General features: G+C 38.2%; 1 protein-coding gene across 1 annotated transcript in view; it reads left to right on the forward strand.

The window, feature by feature from the left end:
* Positions 1 to 20,901, forward strand: part of LOC129767673 (putative phosphatidate phosphatase) — a 44,071-nt gene that overhangs the window by 12,382 nt on the left and 10,788 nt on the right. Inside the window, exons 3-4 of the mRNA XM_055768799.1 lie at positions 12,238 to 12,344; positions 12,416 to 12,460. Coding sequence (XP_055624774.1) covers positions 12,238 to 12,344; positions 12,416 to 12,460 — 152 coding nt within the window. The remainder of the gene's footprint in view (positions 1 to 12,237; positions 12,345 to 12,415; positions 12,461 to 20,901) is intronic.

Below are 20,901 nucleotides of genomic sequence, written 5' to 3' on the forward strand. Positions count from 1 at the left end.
AGGAGACACATTTAAATGAAAGCATATGAAAGCTTTTCGTATAGTTTGCCAAATACACGGCCCAGACAGAGGAAGATATATTCTCGTCCATGTTCTTCTTTATCGTCTTAGAAAACACCTTCCAACTTTATTTTATGATGAGGTGTAATATTATCACGCTCCTTTATAATAGCGCTTAATCCCAAATGAAAAGAGAAAAAAAACAGAAAGAGATGTCTGCTCGCATACATACAAACCATTTTTAAGCTTTTAAAATAGCTCATTATTTGCGCATTTGACTCTCATGCACAGGAAATGGCATCTTTTCTGCCAAAGATGACATGTTTTCTGCCAACGCTAATTTGAGTGTAGCTATAACACACAGTAAGAAACGCAACCTCGACCTTCTTCCCCTCCCCCTTCACACGTTACGTTACGTTGTCTAATCATGCTGTATTGTGCAAGTCTTCGTGGTCAAGCTTTGAATTGGAGCCAGTTCAAGGCGAACCTAAGTTAGAGCATAAAACGAAGAAAAGATCAATAACTCTGTCATAGTTGAGGTTCGACCATTGCGTAGAAGGGTTTTTTTGGTGAAATGTGATCCTGTATCTCCTTCTGAAAGGTTCCGGATCTGTTACCTAACACCCTGTATGTCATCCTTAGAAGTACTTATGTCATTATTTAGACTTGCCAGACTATTCCACGGTAGTGCACCCCTGGCCGAGTGGTTAGCGTCTCACATTGTCATGCCGGGTGTTCGGGTTCGATTCCCGTTCTGGCCGGGGAATTGTTCGTCAAAGAAATTCCCTTCGACTTGCACTGTGGTCTCGCGTATTCTAGAGCTTGTCCCTCGGGATACATTCAAGGCGTGTCATTTGGCTTAAGAAATCTCAACCATGTATTAATAAATGACGCTAGTTAGTGCATACGTTGAGACGGCAAAAGTTCCACGGGGAACGTTAAAGCCATTCAAGAAGAAGACTATTCCACGGATAATCGGGTTTCTACTGTACTTACCGCTATATTGAACCGTGCCAACGTGTCATCGCCTATGACTAAGATGGATTGTGGATTCTATTCTAGATCGACAATAAGAAGCGAACATGTGAAAAATAATCTGTTTTACTTCATTCTATTCAACAACTAATTAGAGTCTTACCCTGTGACTAAACTTCCAGTTGCGCACAAATTAAAATTTCTAATGCCCATTTTTTTTTGTTGATTTCAAATAGGCACATGATATAAAGTCTGGTCTCATTCGGAGCACTGACCACTCTCCGAATCTGGCCAGTTTACCTGCTTTGTATTATACAACGGAAGCGGACTGTTATATGAGGCCGAAGGGCATCCGCAACAGTCTCACTATATCGGCAGAGGCCTACTGATGCACTTTGAGTTCCATACGAAAAGCATGGTGTTCCTTCTGTTAGAAATGTGGAATTTTGTGTGGACAGAGTAGCATTTGCGAGACGAGTGATTTCTGCTTTGATTGGCAAAAACATGCTACTAAAGCACCGAATGCTTGTCGAAGATTATGGTGACACTTTCCAACTGATAAATATTTTGGTCGTACATATTATGCCGAGAGTTACGTAGATTACTGTTCTTCAGCTTCAATTCACTGCTTAAAATACTTCCGAAGCATATTAATCGACTTCGAAATCTCAACTAAGTGTTAATTACATAAATGACGCAAATTTAACGATTCAATAATGAAGATTTTCGATATACCATTTTTTTTGAAAACCATTCATTTTTTTGAAACGGAATTCGGAAATTGTTTATGCAAAAATTCAAAAATGCAAAAAGCACAATTTTCGATCTCTGTTAATTCATTTAGTTTTGAAATAAATCCATTGCTAAGAGACAAAATAACTAGAAATAATTTGTACTCCGAACACATTATCAGCCGCAATTATTCGATAAAAACAAATTTATGTTTATTTTGCAAAATGCATTATCGTGACCGCAATGAATATAGTTTCACAAAATCAGCAACAACACACTAATTTATGATAATGTATGCAAACTGCCTCCCATGGTCTTGCAAATATTCATATCACCTTGATAGGTGGGTACAATACTTTATGAATTGTTTTGCATCTCTCTCTCTCCGATTAATTTGGTTGCATGCGAACTGTCGACAGTGAATGTACATGATATTATATAACCGGCCGTAGCCGTAGGTTACGGTACACAGCATAATCAACAATGATGTGCTGATTACAGAGCTTGTTGATACGTTGTAATAAACTGAGTTCCTGAACTGCAGAAAAAATTACAGTACGACGAGAATAATGATCATATTGGTCACCATTTGACTACCCTTTAAGCTTACAAGTTAAAATCAGGGACCAATTCTTGGATGCAGTATATTTTTGATGAAATGAGAAGAATGAAAAAAAATGTCGTGATTCATCAGTTATATTCCGTTCAATACCTTCAAAAGTAAGATGAAGAACAAAAGCTAATCAAATGTTTAAAGAACTTTGTATTAAAAACAGAAAGTATTTTTTTTTATTGGTTCGTTTATTTTTACAGGCTTAGTTACTTAAGTTTAAAGTAGCCGAATTCTTAAATATAATTTTAAAACTATATATAGACAATTTTCTTACATCTATGGTTAGTAAGGTGGAAAACCGATTACTCACGGTGTACTCGAGTTTAGAAGGGTGACATCTTTTTAGGAGAAGGATGGGATATAAGGAAATCGTAACAATGTTGATGAACACTCAATTCTTTAATCTATTCGTATATCTATAGTGTATTTACGTTTCAACTTATTCCACTGTTTATAGCAAAGGGACGAATTACCCGCAAAGGAAGGAAAGGAGTGTATAAGGATATAGGGACAATCACATACGAAGATCGATAGCTTTAAGGAAAACATATATATGGAACATGTAATCAAGGTCTAACCGAGCCAACACATCTCTCACCGGCAAATTGGGCTGTCTTCCTCGGGTCCGAAGGGAGTTTCAAACAGAAAGTATGAAAATAAACATATATTTATGTAAAAAAACCCGTTCAATATAAAGTGTTTTGGAATTTAGTTATTGAAACATAAGGGGGCAATAAAAAAGATCGAAAATTAAAAAAATAGGTTTATTGAGATGCAACTGGCAACTGGGTTTGACGGGAAAATTTATGTAGCCTGCTCAATCTAGTTCTGACCTAAGCGGACACCATATATGTTCCGGTTGGACGGAGGGTATTTTTCAAGGATGGAAAACAAGGGAGCATGATGCGATTTACGATTAATCGCAAACTGCACAGATCGCAATTTGTGCAAACTGCGACTAACTATTAATCCTCTCCCATCATAACCAAATGATTTTCTTTTGGTAACTCTGAGTTGACCAAAGCATTGCTAGACTGAAACTAGTTCGAATAATTGAGTTACTCTCCTTCCTCGTTTTGTTTACAACTCCTAACAAGAATTTGCTCCATGGGAATGAGTGTCTCTATGACGTACGCTTTACGATTCTCGTTCTCTCGTCCGGGCGTTTTAATTTTGCTCTCCGAACGCGTTTACTTCGATGAAACTGTGTGAGGAAAAAATGCGCTACAGCAGATAGGACGACATTAATGTTTGATGTTCCACAGAGGATTTCTCAGATGGTGTTTAAATTCATCTACAAGAGACTACAAACAATGGGGATTATTGTTTGTAGTCTCTTGTAGATGAATTTAAACACTCAAATCACTAACTTTATGAGTTAAAAAAAATCAAGTTAAAACTCAAATGGGTAATGATTATCTGCTATCACAAAGCTGAGAAATTTTTTGACGTTTTGTTTTACTACTGATTCATTAAAAAAAAAAGCTTTATTTTAAAATATTTTCTTATCCTGAGACTGGCTCACCATATTGCACTGCTACTAAAACCGTAGGCTAACCTCAAGGATATTTTTTTTATCCATTTTCGGCGAATAATCAATAGAGTGCCGTGTAATGAAACATGAAACATCACGATCATAAGGTGTTGGTTCGGTTATTCCAGACGACATTGGAATATATTTCATCTGATCATCTTTAGGAAGGTTAACGAACTTCAAAGGATAAATTTATATTGGGAACATTAATGAACATCAATCATGACTTTCAGTCGGACGTTTATCCGCTCTGATAATAATTGTGTGGTCCTCACAAAGCATATATTCCAATGCCGTCAGTTCACTTAAATTCTTCGCATACCGTTCGATGATTAGGTAGGATGTTAATAATCATTTTCTGCGATACCGATTGTTCCAACAGTATTTATTCGACAATATGGAGATTGAATACCTGAAAACAACCAGATTCAACCAAACAAATCTGCGGACAAAGCAGTATGTACACTCAAGAGATGCAACAAGTTTGAAGGGATATGAAAAAAAACATTAGTCGTTCAATAAATCTACTGCTACATATGTCGGAAGTCCACGATATATGAATAACATATGTCCATACTAATTCATTACATTTATTTGCAACGAAGAACGAAACCACACAGAATTGAATTAATCAAATATGTGATCCGTTTTATCTACAAAATAAAAAAGGATCTTAAATTCCATTGAATTCGATAAGTGTTTCGTGAAATCACTAATTGAATTATTATTAGAAAAAATATTTGAAGAGAAATGTGAATGTTCAGAATTATTGGAATCTAAAAAACGATTTTGGGCGGGATGAGATTCGCCCAAGTCTGCTGGTAATAAAATAATCAATTGCATCCATTACCCGTCTGCTGTTTATCGGGCGGAAGACGACAGCAAAATAAAATCGACACGAGACTGAGTCAGCCACTCACTGCGGACAGTGCAATAGAGAATTAAAAATTCCTCGATGCGTGTCGTAAGATTTCAGTTGATCGTCTCTTGTACACTTTCCGATCAAGAACTCATCATCCGCTCTATGGGATGGGATTAATCGTTTGTGACTTGCACTCACGATAAACCTTGAGTAGTAGAAGTAATGCTTCGAGATTGCATACAGTGGGGATTCCTCTTTCATATTGCTTTTTTGAGATCTTGGTAGCTCACCGTTCCAAGTATTCTCTCTGTGTAGAGTAACACGGGGTGATTTGGTCATATTGGGTGATTTGGACCACCCCTTTATCTCAAAAATTATGGCTCAACTTGGATTTTCTATAATGTCATTTCCTTCTATTGTTGAACCGTATGTACCTAAAGTCAAAAAACTTTGGTAAAACTTCACAAGTAGAGAGAAACGGTAGCATAAATACATCAAGTACTTTGAGCGTCAAAACGTGTGAGTTTTCCGATCGTGGTTTTAAAGTTTTTCCCGCTGATTAAACAAACTTTTCGTGTATTGTGCAGTAAAGTTCTGTTCGCCTACAGAAGAGGAACAATTTGATGTAGCGAAACTGTAAGTTTGATAACAATAAATGAAATTAATTGCTTTTTAATTTTGCGTGTTGTGTGGGGTGACATGGAGACGTTTCTGTGGGGTGAATTAGTCCTACAGGTTTGAGACTTTTCTTTGGTCTAATTGATTCCTGATGCCTCTGAATTACAAGAAGAGGATGGACAGACAACGTTGGAAAAAGGAGGAGCTTGAAGGAGCAACGCAGGCTTTCTTTGACCAAGCATCAAAAGTGTGAAAATGCTCGACCAACAGTGAAAAGATTCATGCAGAATTCGAGATGGTGTCAATCCAACTTTTCTGGTCTGGAATCTGGCCAAGACACCTGGTATCGATCCCAAAACATTGTTACTGATTGTAACATTATCCCAAAATACTTTACATAAACATAAGTATGTTTTTTTCGATGAAACACACACTGGACCAAATCACCCCACAGACGGTCCAAATCACCCCGCATCAAATTTTAATGTCCAAAAATCATCTCTTTCATTTTATGATATATTTGGTAGTTTGAAGCATTATTTATTGAGAGAAAACAAGTGTAGCTTAGTATACAATGTGACATTTTTTATTTAGACCGTATTGGTTTAGAAATATTAGGTGATTTGCTTAGGTGGTTAGGTGGTCCAAATTCCCCCTTTTTCCCCTACATATGAAGAATAAAAGAGCCTCGCCTGCTGGGGTGATTTAAAAACATCCAACTAGAGGGATATACTTATTCATTGATCGTTGAATGTGATTTTTTACCATCAAAAAGCGGATTTTCTCTATCACTTGTGTTCCTCCGTACTATGAAATCTGCAATCCTTATTGTTTTCAGAAACTAGAAATAATTATGAATTTAAGGATAACCGACGGTCAAAACAAACAACGGAAATATAGCCATTTTAGTCTACATTTATGCATATCATATTAAAGGGTGAACCGCATCTCTGAAGATTCCAAATAACGTGGAAAACACAGCTAGCGTTTCTGGTCTAAAACGAAACTGAAGAGAACGAGCTATGATCAAAAAGAAAGGTTCATCAATAATTTTTCTATGAAGCCATCAGAGAAATTGTTAAATGGAAAGCCTAGTAGAAAACGATGTTTTTGATTCGCACCACAACTATTTGACGCTCGTGAGTATCAAATGATGGCACTCACACAAAGATAATCAACAAATTTTGTACTTCGATTATCTTTGGTGACCATCCCTAAGCCAGTCCACTAGCGCGAGAAGATTATTCTCACAACACTAGCAAATGGTGAGCTTCTCCTTGACAGTAAAAAAATGTGCTCCTTGGTGAGTGCCCTGTTGTTGAAATGTCGGAATAGGGCGAGACTCGGAAGCCTGTTTGAATGGTTTTCTGTTTCGATATTCACGATACTCGCTTCTTTGTGTTCGTTATTTGCGACTAGGGATGCCCGATGTGAATATACACCTCCATTCAGAATACAATTTGAACAATTTTTTTCCGAACATGTATTTTCTATTCTTCTTTTTAGATGACCTTATCGTTTTTAGAGGAATTTCGCCGCCTCAACGTAGTATGAGTCATTTGTATTAGTATTTAGTTTGTGGAATGGCACGCCTTGACTTCAAGAATACGTGTTTACTAGTGCAAGTCGGAAGAAATTTTCTTAATGAAGATTTGTCGAATCTTTAGCAAAAACGGAAATTGATCCCGAAACCCTTAAGAATCAACCGAATATCGCTCGAACCACTCTCCGACGCATAATTCGTGTTGATTTGAAAATGTTTCCGATCCGACCAAATTATTGCGCGAAATGTTCCCCGGAAGATTAATATCGAAAAACGGCGATTATGACTGGCCACCGAGATCACCTGATTTGACGCCTCCTGACTTTTTTTATGGGGATATTTAAAATCCAAGGTATACACTGGTAAACCAAGGACCCTGGCTGCGCTGAAAGACAATATCCGACAAGAAATTGCTGCCATATCGGCCGAAACATTGGGCAAAGTGATGGAAAATGCCGAAAAAAGGGCACATTTTGCGGTGAAGGCCAGAGGCGGTCATTTACGAGATATCATAATCAAAAAGTAGTTAGAACAAATCTCCTTGGACCAAAATAAATGAATTTAAAAAAAATTAAAATTCCACTTCTTTACTTTGCTATTGCAAAAACAAATCCTTCCACTTTAAATGGCCCACCCTGTATGTTTCGCAGGTGGTATTTGCTCGTACAGTGTCCTGTTATAAGACGTGTAAATTTGCTGACGTCTTCCTTATTAAGATTCAGCAATTGTAGAGTAACTTTAATACTCGGCGAGATGATTTTTTTTTTGACTGGTTAGGTTGTACAGCCATTCGATTGGCCATAACCTTCCGGTCTTCCAATCTCTTCAGCTTACTCTTCAACAGACAATCAGAAATGCCACACAATGGTTGTGGACCAGTGAAGGGTGAGCTTGAGCCGAATCTTGCAAGTTCGACCGTTTGTTCATTACCGAATGGAAGTGTTCATCGCCAAATGCAATGGCCAGGAATCCAGTACCGTTTTATCGAACTTATCTGGCTTAGTTGCCGTAAAAGGCAAATACATTTCTAGACAACTAGACAACTAGACTAGAGAGCTTAAGGCCTTTAAGGGCCGCTTGACTGTCTTAAAATAAACAGATGTTAGCATGTCTATGTTTTTTTTTGAGGCAGATATTATCGTTCTGTTATTGCAGCTATTTCCCCCCTGAAAACTGTTGGCCAGTTTCCCTACAGAAATTTTTATTCTGGGATCATACACTCCAGCACCTGATATGCATTTTCGACTCATCAGTATAGAACAGGATCACCACTACGAACGCTAGGACCGCCTTCTTCTCATATTAAACAAGAAGTTGTCCTAGTTAGTCCTAGGTTCCATCCAATTACCGTTTATTTCCGAGTATGGTCCAACGAACGAATAAAAGATTTATGATGCTTGTCTGGAAGGTCGAAAAATAATGAATTTTCATGATTTTTGTCGGATGTTAGGAATAAAGTGAAGTGTTCGGGTATTTTGGTTATTATTTAAGATATATTGAAAGATGTATTTTCCTTTTTTTGAGTGCACGAATATTGATTTGGATGCTGGATGCATTGAAGCTGTCTGAAAATCTTTACCTTATTGGTGGTATTAGTTCTGAAGCAAAGGGGTGTCGCAGAACGAATTCCAAAGAATATTTTGAAACTTTAGTACGATACCTAAAGCGTTACATAGGGCTTTTTGAAAATTCTAAAGATGCAAAAAACATAAATTCGACCTTCCAGACCGGGGTCCTCCCTTAAGTGGTCAATTTTGTCTCCGTCTGATATGTTCTTCCATTTTTAGTTTTAGACCTCTAATTAAACTTGTTGGTTGAAGGACAACATGTCAAGGATAGCCTCAAATGCATTCGAGAGTGTGCTTCGCATTGCTTCAGTAATAGCAACGCATGCCAGTCATTTGAGTATGTTTAGCTTTTTATCAGTTATAATCTGCTTAGTCGTTGGTTATCATACTAATGATGTCCTAGGCCGCACAATAGCAGTGTAACCCACAAAATTATTTCCGCTTTAAGGTCCATGTTCTGCCTATCATTTTAGAACATGCCTAGATGGCAATATTGGCCTTACTGATGATTGTATCTAGGTGTGCATTCCAGTTTAGTTTGGCATCTAGGATTACGCCTAGATATTTCACTGAGATGCAGCTTTTTTTCCTCTCCCCCATAATATAAAACATTATGGATGGGTTATACCTAAGATATAACCGCAAGGTTGACGTAGGACTGCCGTTAGATTAGTAATCATTTGTGTTTCTTCAATTAACAATAATCGCACCTCGGATGTTACTCATTGGATACGATATCGCCGCTGCGCAGAGCTGTCTTTTGTGTGTATTGATTAAATTATTGAATGAATGAAACAATTTACGAATTCAATTGCGAACAAATCCCAATTTCGCAGCAGCAAAAAGTTATCAACATTTTGCCAAATCATCGAACGGTAGACCGTGTTAGCAAAATGAATTCCGCAGTGTAATAAAATATAAAAGTGTAAAAGTGCTGCCGACTTGCATGTATCTGCAATGCTGATTTTCCCAACTTCTTGGTTTCGGAATCTGTATTGGAAAAACACATTCCGGTTTGCATAAACGCAAACGAGTACAAAAGTACCCGCGGCTTACATCTATTTTGCAATGCCGATTTCCCCCAGGCTCCATGGTTTCGAAGTCTGTGTTAGGGAAAAATTCCGATTTGCATAAACGGAAACGAGTACAAAAGTACCCGCAGCTTCTATCTATTTTTCAATACCGATTTCCCTAGGCTCCATGGCTTTGAAGTCGGTGTTAAGGAAACATTCCGATTTGCATAAACGCAAACGAGTACACGAAATGAAAGACGTCAAAGTCCTACGTCAAAACTGCAGATGCTGTTTTTGAGAGATTTATTCTCAGACCTTCTGTGATATACGGTTTGAGGTTATCTGCATCCTGCTCGATATCACATCATCGAACTTTATGAATGGAATGTCATAATGCAAAGATTGCGATTTCGAAACTATTTGCCTCTTCTTCTTTTTATTTTGGCCCTAAAGTTCCTAGAGGGACTTCGCCGTCTCAACGTCGTACTACTTGCGTCATTTTTGTTAGTACTTGGTTGAAATTTCTATACGACCCTTGTAGATGCGTACCTCCCAGCATATAGTCGAAAGTTATCGGCTGAGTTCTCCTGGTATAAGTAATAACGGAGCATTTGCTAGGGCTTATACTCAGAGCAACGACGAATTTTCCAAAATCGACCAAATCTTGTTGAAGCAGATGGCAGGCATCGATGTGTTTGACAAGCAGGAAAATCTTCACACCATCCGCATTTATGAGCACTATTGCGTTGGTCAAGCATGATGGTAATTTATTAATGACCATGCCGAACAGAATAGGCTTCAAACCTGGCGGAACTCCTGAATTAACACCAGAGGACCTAGAGGCGTGGTTGTGCACTTTCACATATTTTATTCTGTATTAGGTACGTCCTAACTCATTCGAACAGGCGATGATGTGTTGCTGACGGTCAAGGATACGGTCAAGAATACGTTCGTAAAGGCGGGAGTAAACAAATCGTTCAAATAATTTTGGCATCGCAGACTGGATTGCAACGCCACGTCGGTTTTCGGCATCTGAGCGTTGGCCCTTCTTATGGATTGGAATAATATGCAAAATTGTCTACAGCGTTGGAAAGTACACCCAAACAAGCGTTGGCAGAAAACATGTCATCTTTGGCAGAAATAATGCCATTTAGTGTGCTGTGCAAATGATGAGCTGTTTTAAAAGCTTAGAAATGGTTTGTATGTATGGGTGCAGACATCTCTTTCTGTTTTTTTCTCATTTCATTTGGGATTGCGCCAAAAAAAAAGGCCATACGACGTCAATTGGGATCGAACCAAGGCCGGCTGGTACCGACGTCAATTGGGATCGAACCAAGTAACAATGTTGGAATTGTATAGCCATATGGTTGAATGTGTTTCAAGTAATTAAATAACATGATGTAAAAATTTCCATTCCTTGAAGTTTGTACTGTTGCATACAACCGTAGAACATTCGAGTCCGCAGTGAAAAAAAAAATCGAGTGCGTTAAGAAACATTGTTGAACATTGTTGTGGGATGTTGCTAATGTGTTTCTTCATCATGTTCAAAATCAGCTGACGATATGAAAATATCATTCCACGAAACACCCCTTAGTGCTTCTTTAACCAATGTATCGTCCATTAAGTTGAAATTTTGCATAGCAAAGTGGTGAATTTCGTGCTTTACAATCGGGTCCATCACAGCAACTTGACATGATTCGGTGTCAGTGGTGAACACCAGATCCAAATATTTATTGTTTTGATTCGGTATATCACACACTTGCATCAGTCTTAGGACGGGAACCCTTCAGCAATGGCTACTTCACTCTGCGCAACAATTCGCTCAGGTAAGAAGAAACTATAATCCCCTGCTTCGATATACTGATTCCAATTTAAATTCGGTAGGTTGAAATCTCCAGCCACGAGCACCATGTCACCCGACCACGTTGTTGCAACTTTTCATTGTAGATGTGAATACTAAATTTTTTTTCCCATGAAACCCGAATATCTTCTTCAAGATAACGAAAATTTGAATTCAATGCTACAGCATACCATTATCGTATAAAAAATAGGAATGTCTTCGAATTTTCCTAAGTATATTCGCTACCGCCTTTCATTTCATAGTTTGAATGTAGTCTTTACTATGCCGAAGATGAACAAAGCTGTTCCAACAGACAATAACCTGTTGTCTAATCAAATATTGTCTCTGCATTCTCGTTTACGGTGGATTCAACTATGCATATCAATTTCTTTTTAACCCTTTCGAGACGGATTCTCAAGAGAGCATACCATTCAACATGAATCGATGTGTAAGAAATATGCCCTAAATTGATAGTAAGCATCTGTGATAAAAATTATAGAGGGATATGTGTCTCTCAACAGTCTTGAAAGGGTTAAACATGTTTTGGGTGAATGGGCTCCAACTATGATATAGAAACAGCATAGATAAAGTAAGATCAACGGCACAAGATTGTTATTTGCATGCGGCATAAACATTGCCAGAAACACCAGATTTCACTCTATAGTAAATTTACAGCCACTGTAATCGCTGCGGCACGGTTTGTTGTTACCTACTTCAAATGTGTTTTTAAACGTCCGGTTGCCTTCATATATACATGACACATTTAGGAGAAACAATGAAAACTCATGTATGAAAGCAACCCGCAAGCTCAAATATTGATACTAGATAGAAGCAGGTTGCGGCAACCTGTTACTACTACCACAGATTGTCGCGCCGCTGAGTACCAACAGCCAACAATGAATTATCAAGCAAATATTTTTACTTCTTCATCCATTGCAGTTGGATTCCCCATCCTGATATTTTACCTCGCAGGCCAGCCGTATGAACGAGGATTTTTCTGCGACGATGAGTCACTTATGCATCCATTTCGCGATTCTACCGTTACGGTAGGTTAATGGCCGATGATGTCACGAAAAGACAAAACATTTTCTGTTTTATCTACACCTCTTCTTTTCAGAATTGGATGCTGTACATCATTGGAATTGCAGTTCCCGTATTGGTGGTAAGTAAAAAGCGCTTTGTATATTCAATCCATCAACGTTCATTATCGATCGGTGTTCGAAACATCATCTACTGCAAGACGGTTCACGTTACATCTTCGATGGTGGCTGAAAACGTGTATTCTTTTTTGTGATAAAGCAGTTCACGATTTCCTCTACTTGTTGTTGTGGCATGGATGGTACACATATATAAAAGGCCCCGCAGCACGACAGACAGCAACAACAACAGACCAGCAGACAGACATTACACGAGGTTAAGACAGTACCGCTTCCTAAACTCTTGATGAGCATTTATTCACATTCCGCCTCTTACCATCTAATCGAGAACTTCACGCTTCAACGTCGTTTTATCAGAGAACAGAGTGCATGAAAACTGAAAGTAAATATACTCAACTCATTTGAAAAGTATGTGCCAAGTGAGCTGCATGCGCAAGCATCCGAAGATGCGGGCGATGACTGGCTGTCTGGAAGATCAGGTCAAAAGTCGAAGAATGAAATGAATTAAATTAACGACGCTGGACCCCATACAAAAATTTCAAAGTGTTGCTACAAGTGACAGGGAAAAAGAGGGAGCGAAAATTTGAAAATGCATTCGCATGTGTGAGAAAAATTCAAGAAACATACAATCGATAAAATTTATCGTTCGAAAGCTATAATCGCGTTCACCACCTTTGCTCTCCATGGTTGAATCACTGGCGATGAATCGTTTATTAGGCTATTACGATACCAATCGACATTTGAATGAATCATTATATTTCTTCGGATTATGATCCGAACATGCATTCCCATCAATTTTGTCATATTTTCTAAAAACTCGGGTTCCGAAAGCGTCTGATCTTGAAAGTCGAATTCATTCGAATGTACTCATAATTTGAACGATGCATTCATTAAAACTAATGCTTCTATTGAACGATTTGATTCAATAATGCGAGTCACTAAATTGGGGAAGAGATATATTGAATCTATAGCTTTTGTTCTTGTATAATTTTCATTCCATGTACACCTCACAATTATGAAAATTTCTCATACACTCAGGACAGCTAACGAACACCAACAGCATGATTTTTGCACATACACAATGTTTCAATAATTTTTTCAATCAATAGTGGAAACGATCTGTGAAACAGTATATTCTAATATTTGTTGATTTTATTCTTCAAATTATCGATTTATTAGCGATTCAAACACATGCTCTAGCCCCTTCAGTGAGAACTGGCGTCCAGGGAATGTCCTTTCAATTTTGTCCAAATATTTGGACAAAAGGGTGTCAAATCAGGTGATTACGGCAGATGACTTAGGACACAGATGCGGGTTCTGTACGAGTTGTGTATACTATTTTGTACTAACTATTTTTCCACATAGATTTTCCATCCTAAAGTGAAAACAATACACATCAAACTACATCAATATATCTTTGGTATGGAAACAACAACAATGACAATATTTGCAAGTATCAAATATCATGCTACCTGTTGTTTAGTATTGTCTTAGTGGAATCGCACCTCTAGGCATCGTTCGTACAACGTAAATCAAGCGCCAAACAAGCGTTTGCCATAGCATGCACACAGAGCCATACATTGGCGGCTCAAAGCTACTAGAAATATAAACACTTCTCATCATTTTGCACTATTCTCGAAAGAAACGCTTCTGTTAATATTACTGGCCTCGAAAAAAGTTGCATTACTTTCTCATGCTCAAGATCAGCGCAGCTGTCATCCTTAGCGGAAAATGATTAGCTACTGGCGAGCAAAACCAAATCACATACACGATTCCAGAACGACATTTACTTTCATGGTGACTAAATAAACGAAATGATCTCTTTCTTTCTCTTACTAATACCCTAGCGCAAATATTACCCTCCCGCTATCTCCCCTGCTTGTTTAAATTTATCATTACGGCTGCATAATTTGCACCACCAATGTACACGGGAGCAGATACAAATGAGGTTTCAGCGTAGCGAAGATGCACTATTTTTACGTACGGGTTATGAAGCACGCACGTACGCATACAAATATCCATATATCGATGGCTTGAAGCATCTACACTTATCTCCGTTTCGCGTTCTTCTCAACAGAAGCCTTTTATATTAATATTGCCTGTCTTGATTAGCTTAGCTGTTATCCTTAGTGGAAAGAGTTTTTGTACCGCCATGCGAAACCAAATAACACCAAATAACCAAATAAATAATTTTTTTTCTTGGTGAGCCGACGATAGCCTAGCTTGATGATTCCCCACACAATTGTGTAGCTCAAAAGATTAATACAATGGCGTCAGTTTGATGCAATGATTGCAATGCCAGAGACATCAGTGAGTGAGTAACTTGGTCGCGTCCACAGCTCAGTCCGAAACGAAGACATGTGATGGCGCAAAACAAGAAAGAACAAGCGATTTTCATTACTCCGTATCTTGAACTACACTGAACGTTTGCCTTTCCTTTCCTTGTTGAATTAAAGAGACTTTAAACTTCTTTAGTTCATTCGTCTCTAGCCTTAAAAAAAGTCCTTGGAAAACTCTCATCCTCATATTACTCCTCCACCCCAATTGCCTTGAGAAAGGCACTCGATCCCTCGTCGTCCAGCTCGCCCAGCAACGGTGTTGATAATTGGTGTCCTCACGAAGAATGAACGTTTGCCTAGTAGTAGTAGGTAGTAAAATGATGTTTTATTTACATTGATTTACACGTTTGCCTCAGTGAGATACACTGTTTATACTTTAGACAAATATTCCCCTATATTCCTTCTTTTCCTTTGTTCACGGAGACTTTAAATCTTACGATTTCCCTTTCGTTGCTCGTTATCGACAGCTATGTTCGAGAAAGCCAGGACAGAACAAATGTATGGGGAATTGAGATTGCTTCCAATTTTCATCAATTTAAACCATATACAGACGATGGGATGTAACATATCAAACAAATCTTAGAAAATTTCCGATTTGATTGGTATGCAAATCGTTAAAATCTGTTCGCAGCAAAAATAGTTATTAACGTTAACATTATTCCACAAAAACGTGACCAGTTTTCTAATTTGGCACCCTTAATGAAAGACGTAGTTCTACGTCAAAAAATCGCCAGCATTATTTTGGCAGCGCATCGTCAATAGTTGGTATGCGTTGATGACTGCAATCACTGCAATCACTGCAATCATTGAAAGACTGTATGACATGACATGGTAGACGCGGCTTCCAATGACTACGCATCTTCGAATTTTACGGCTATCGTCGTAATCTGTGAGCAAATGTAAACAAACTCATTGACCATATCGAGCTCATTCGTCTCTGATTACAAAACAAAATGCATGCAACGACATATGATGGATTGCGTTATGTTGAGTGTTAAGTTTTTGTGGTTCTGTAAAGGGTCGATGGATTGGGTTTTTTCATGAGAGCAGTTAAAAATGGTTGATACATGATTCATTCATGTTTTCTCGATACACAAGTTGATCGTATGTCGAGATTTATTTCCTCTTATTTATTTCTTAATACTCTTCTTCTAGACTCTTAGCTGACAACACTGCGGCCACATGTATAGGATATCAAACAAATCTTAGAAAATTCCCGCAAATTGGTATGCAAATCATCAAAATTAAACTCGTGTGAAGCGAAAATAACAATTGTTTCATGAAAACGTGACTGGTTGCTTCGTTCGATACTCTCAATGAAAGACGTAGTCCTACATCAAAAATCGGCACGATATTCCCAGACAATCCAATGCTACATTGAAAGTGCGATGATCCACTAGAAGACGGCCGTAAATGTTTTTGGTTGTTATGCGCTTCAAAATTATAGTAAGTAGCGCACAGGATCCGGATGCGTAATGTTGACGTAGGACCACGAAATTATTTTTCTCAATTCTCTTTTTTAGTTATTTTGGTATGTTATTTTAGGATTAATTTTATTTGAGGATTAATTACCGTTTCCAATCCAGGATAACTTCCAAGAAGAAATTTTTTTTATGGCTCTGAAGTGTCTGAGTATAGGCGTAATAGAATCAATTAAAGATGATTGACTTAAGATTCATTCTTGCCCTCACGAGAACAAGCATTTCTCAGTAATTTGTTTTGTTTTTACCAATGCACACTGTGCAAAAATCCTTTTTCTAGTAAATTCAAGCAACATCTATCGCGGCGGTCTGTTCGCAGCTGACGCACAAGGTGACCACATGCGATTATATATTTTTGCCATCATCATCACTCTTCGACTGAGCGGAATTGACTTATTTTTGTAGCAAGTCAATGAATTGTTGTGTTAAGTGGGACAAAAAACATAGGGGTTGACGATTTACTATGTCATTTGAGCTTCAGTCAAATGTTCGTTTGCCGTAAAATTGCCTTGAATATCTTCAGAGCAGACATGTTTCATGACGATACCGATATTGAGTTTGAGCTTGAGCTTGGGTAGACGGTACAATTCGTAGTTGCTCTCCGTGATTGACCTGAACCGACCACAAAGAACACACAGAATGACGCTTGGGACTAGCAAAATAGTCAATAACGACGCCGGCCACGTCCACCAATCACCAGGGGAAGGGAAGGAATGTTAGTATGATATTCGCCGCCCAAAGGCCAGAAGGGTCGCCTCTATAGCGTGGTTTCCTAGCATTTATCATGGAAGGGATAGTTGTTAGTGGGAATGGTTAAGAAAAATCAGGATTCACTGCGGTAAGAGATATGATTCTAAAAACGTGAACTCTCAACTATTCGGCGAAATGAAATTTGAAGAAAATATACATTCTTATCGGACCGGTCATGCATTTCGTTATTCATCGTGCGTAGTACATAAATTCTTCCTGACCTGAGAAGATCATAAACAAATCCTTCAAAAACTCTCGATCTATATATTTTTATTCAATCGTGTTTCATGGCGATACCGATATTATAGAAAAACTGTACATTCAAACGACCTCATAGACTGTGGTCTCATAGTAAATTACACCCTTTGAGTTGTAGACAATGTCGAGGATATAACTAAAGAGACTGCACCTGTGCGGTTATCAATTTATATAAATTGCCTTATTTTAATTTGTCTTTTCAAATGTTAATGTGACTAACATGTGAAGTAGTCTACCCGGAGATAAAATTCATTGATTCGAAAAACACTGAACACTTTGGTAGTTCTGAAAAGAATTTATGGCTTGGTCATTGGCGTTGATATTGCTGGATTTTAAATTCGGTGCAGTCGATGCTGTTGCTAGATGATGTTTGTTGCGCTGGCGTTAGTATTGCTGGATTCGATTTTTGTTGGATTCTGATGAATTTTTATTTTATTTCTACACAATTTTTCATCTCCTTTTGGGTTCTTCTCCTTCTTGGTTTGTTATATTGAGACTCAGTACATAAACGTTCATTCGCCGGGGTTGTTTTGGTGATGATGATGTTTTCTTGAATTATAAAGGTTTTCAATCTTCTTCGGTTTATTTGTCTCTAGTCTTGAAAAGGTCCAAAAGACAGAATTTGGCCTGGATTCACGACCTTGAGAAAGGCCATTTTGCACCCCTTGCCGCCTCCGTTCGGTTACTAGATTGCTGATTCATAATTATTGTTCTAGCCTATGCGCATTGGAGTACTAATGAAAATGATCATCTCGAAATATCATCTAATGGGCGGTACATGAAATTGGTATTTTAAGAAAAAATGTTTGATGCCAAATGTCTCCAATTTGTATGTAACGTTGAAATCTACTGTCATCTTGATTTTTGACGTGGGACTACGTCTAACCGGAATATATGGAGGGTAAAATGAAAACCTAAACACAGAACATGCAGGAAAAAATGAAAGATTTCGAATGCTTATAGCTCGAACATTTCGTACTGGATAGGAGAGATGTTTGCATCAATTGATAGGGAATATTTCTACGCATCTATCGCAACTAACAAAATGTTGTTTTGACGTGGGACTACGTCTATATGGGGGGTAAAATGAAAACATAAACACTGAACATGCAGGAAAAAATGCAAGAATTCGATTGCTTATAACTCGAACATTTTCTACTGGATCGGAAAGATGTTTGCATCAATTGATAGGGAATATTTCTTCGCATCTATCGCAATTAATAAAATGTCATTTTTCATTAGATAAATAATTGAATAACTGTAAAATGTTAAGCGTTATCTAAACGCCCTAACTGCCTCGTTTTGATTGGCCCGATTTACGGTTTCCCCAACACAGACTTCAAAACCAAGCAGCGTTGGGGAAATCGGAATTGAAAATACATGAAAGTAGGGGGACTTTTGTTCTCTCCGAAATATGTTCCCTAACACAGACTTCAAAACCAAGCAGCATTGGCGAAATCGACATTGCAAATACATGAAAGTAGGGGCAGCTTTTGTTCCCACCGAAATGCGTTTCCCTAACGCAGACTTCAAGTCCAAGGAGCGTGGGAAAGTTAGCATTGCAAATACATGCAATTCGGGGGCATTTTTGTTCCGACTGAAATGTGTTTCCCTACCACAGACTTCCAATCCATGGAGCGAGGGAAAATTGGCATTGCTAATACATGCAAGTCGAGGGCAATTTGTTCCGACTAAAATATGTTTCCCCAACACAGGCTTCAGAAACAAGGTGTCCAGGGAAATTGGGATTGCAAATTCATGCAGGTCGGGAGTATTTTTGTTCCGACTGAAATCTATAAAGACTTCTAAACCAAGGTGTCTGGGGAAATCGCCATTGCAAATACATGCAAACTGCAATCAATACATACAAATGGTTACTAAGCTAAGATAGTCCCACGTCAACCTTGCGGTTATATCATAGATATAACCCACCCATTTTTTTCATTAGATAACCGATTAAATAACTGTAAAATATTAGGCGTTATCTAAACGCCCTAACTGCATCGTTTTGATTGGCCCGATTTACGGTTTCCCTAACACAGCCATCAAAACCAAGCAGCCTTGGGGAAATCGGCATTGCAAATACATGAAAGTTGGGGTACTTTTGTTCTCATCGAAAAATGTTCCCTAACTTCTTCTTCTTCTTCAATGGCACTAACGTTCCTAGAGGAACTTCGCCGTCTCAACGTAGTATTACTTGCGTCATTTTTATTAGTACTTAGTTGAGATTTCTATGCCAAATAACACGCCTTGAATGCATTCTGAGTGGCAAGCTCTAGAATACGCGTGATCACAGTGCAAGTCGGAGGAAATTTCTTTGACGAAAAATTCCCCCGACCAGAACAGGAATCGAACCCGAACACCCGGCATGTTAGTTATGACGCTAACCACTCGGCCACGGGAGCATGTTCCCTAACACAGACTTTAAAACCAAGCAGCGAAATCGGCATTGCAAACACACGAAAGTAGGGGAAGCTTTTGTTCCCACCGAAATGTGTTCCCTAATAGAGATTTCTAAACCAAGGTGCCTGGAGAAGTCGGGGGTATTTTTGTTCCGACTGGAATGTGTTTCCCTAACACAGACTTCAAATCCATGGAGCGTGGGGAAATCGGCATTGCGAATTCATACAAATCGGGGGTATTTTTGTTCCTATTGAAATGTGTTTCCCTAACACAGACTTCAAAACCGAGGTTTCTGGGGAAATCGGCTCTGCAAATAAATGCAAACTGCGAGTACTTTTGTCCTCGCTTGCCTTTGTGCAGAGTGGAATATGTCTGTACTAACATGATCTTCTAAACTTAGGAACCTGGGAAAATCGTGCAGACACTAAAAGCGAATGAACTTCCCAGTTTCAAGCAAATTCGAGATCCGAGAAGTATGTACACTTTTGGGATGTAAACTTCAGAGGGAAATGTAAAATAAAATAATCGTTTGATAATTTTTTTTTGTCTTTATTGGAAAGATTTTCAGCCTTAGGCTGGTTCATCAAACGTTTGATAATTCTTCCGTACATATATTTTGTTCTAGTCATCATACCAAACGTAAAAGGTCCGTCATTAAATTTACTTGTAACGAAGAACAATCAATCACAATAAATGAATTGACTTTACATGGCATTTGTTCATTTTTTTCACTCACAGAGCAAATATATTGAACTCAATTGAATTTGGAAACTGTTTCATTCAATCAAGAATTTAATCAATACAAACGAATGATTGCATGTAGTTCCACGTCAACCTTGCGGTTATATCATAGAAATAACCCACCCATTTTTTTGTTTGTCAGAAATCGACCCCGGGACCTTTTTTTTGAATACAAGATGAAACGTATGGTTTAGGGTGCCAATAAAAATGGGCATCTTGATTTTTCATATGGGCCTTCCTGCGAAATGTTGATTTGCACGATAAAATATTAGCTCAGCAATATTTTAGCTCAGTCGGATTTCATTTACTAGTGCCGTGAACGTCAAAGTTTGAGTTTCTTTAAAACCGTAAAATCATCCAAAAGAGGATGAAATCGTGGCTTTCAAAAAAACTGTTTGATGCCAAATGACCTAACATTGCATGAAACGTCGAAATTTACTTTTATCTCAATTTTTTTTACGGAGACGATGGCAA

This window comes from Toxorhynchites rutilus, chromosome 2 (assembly GCF_029784135.1).
Source record: "Toxorhynchites rutilus septentrionalis strain SRP chromosome 2, ASM2978413v1, whole genome shotgun sequence".
NCBI classification, from domain to species: domain Eukaryota; kingdom Metazoa; phylum Arthropoda; class Insecta; order Diptera; family Culicidae; genus Toxorhynchites; species Toxorhynchites rutilus.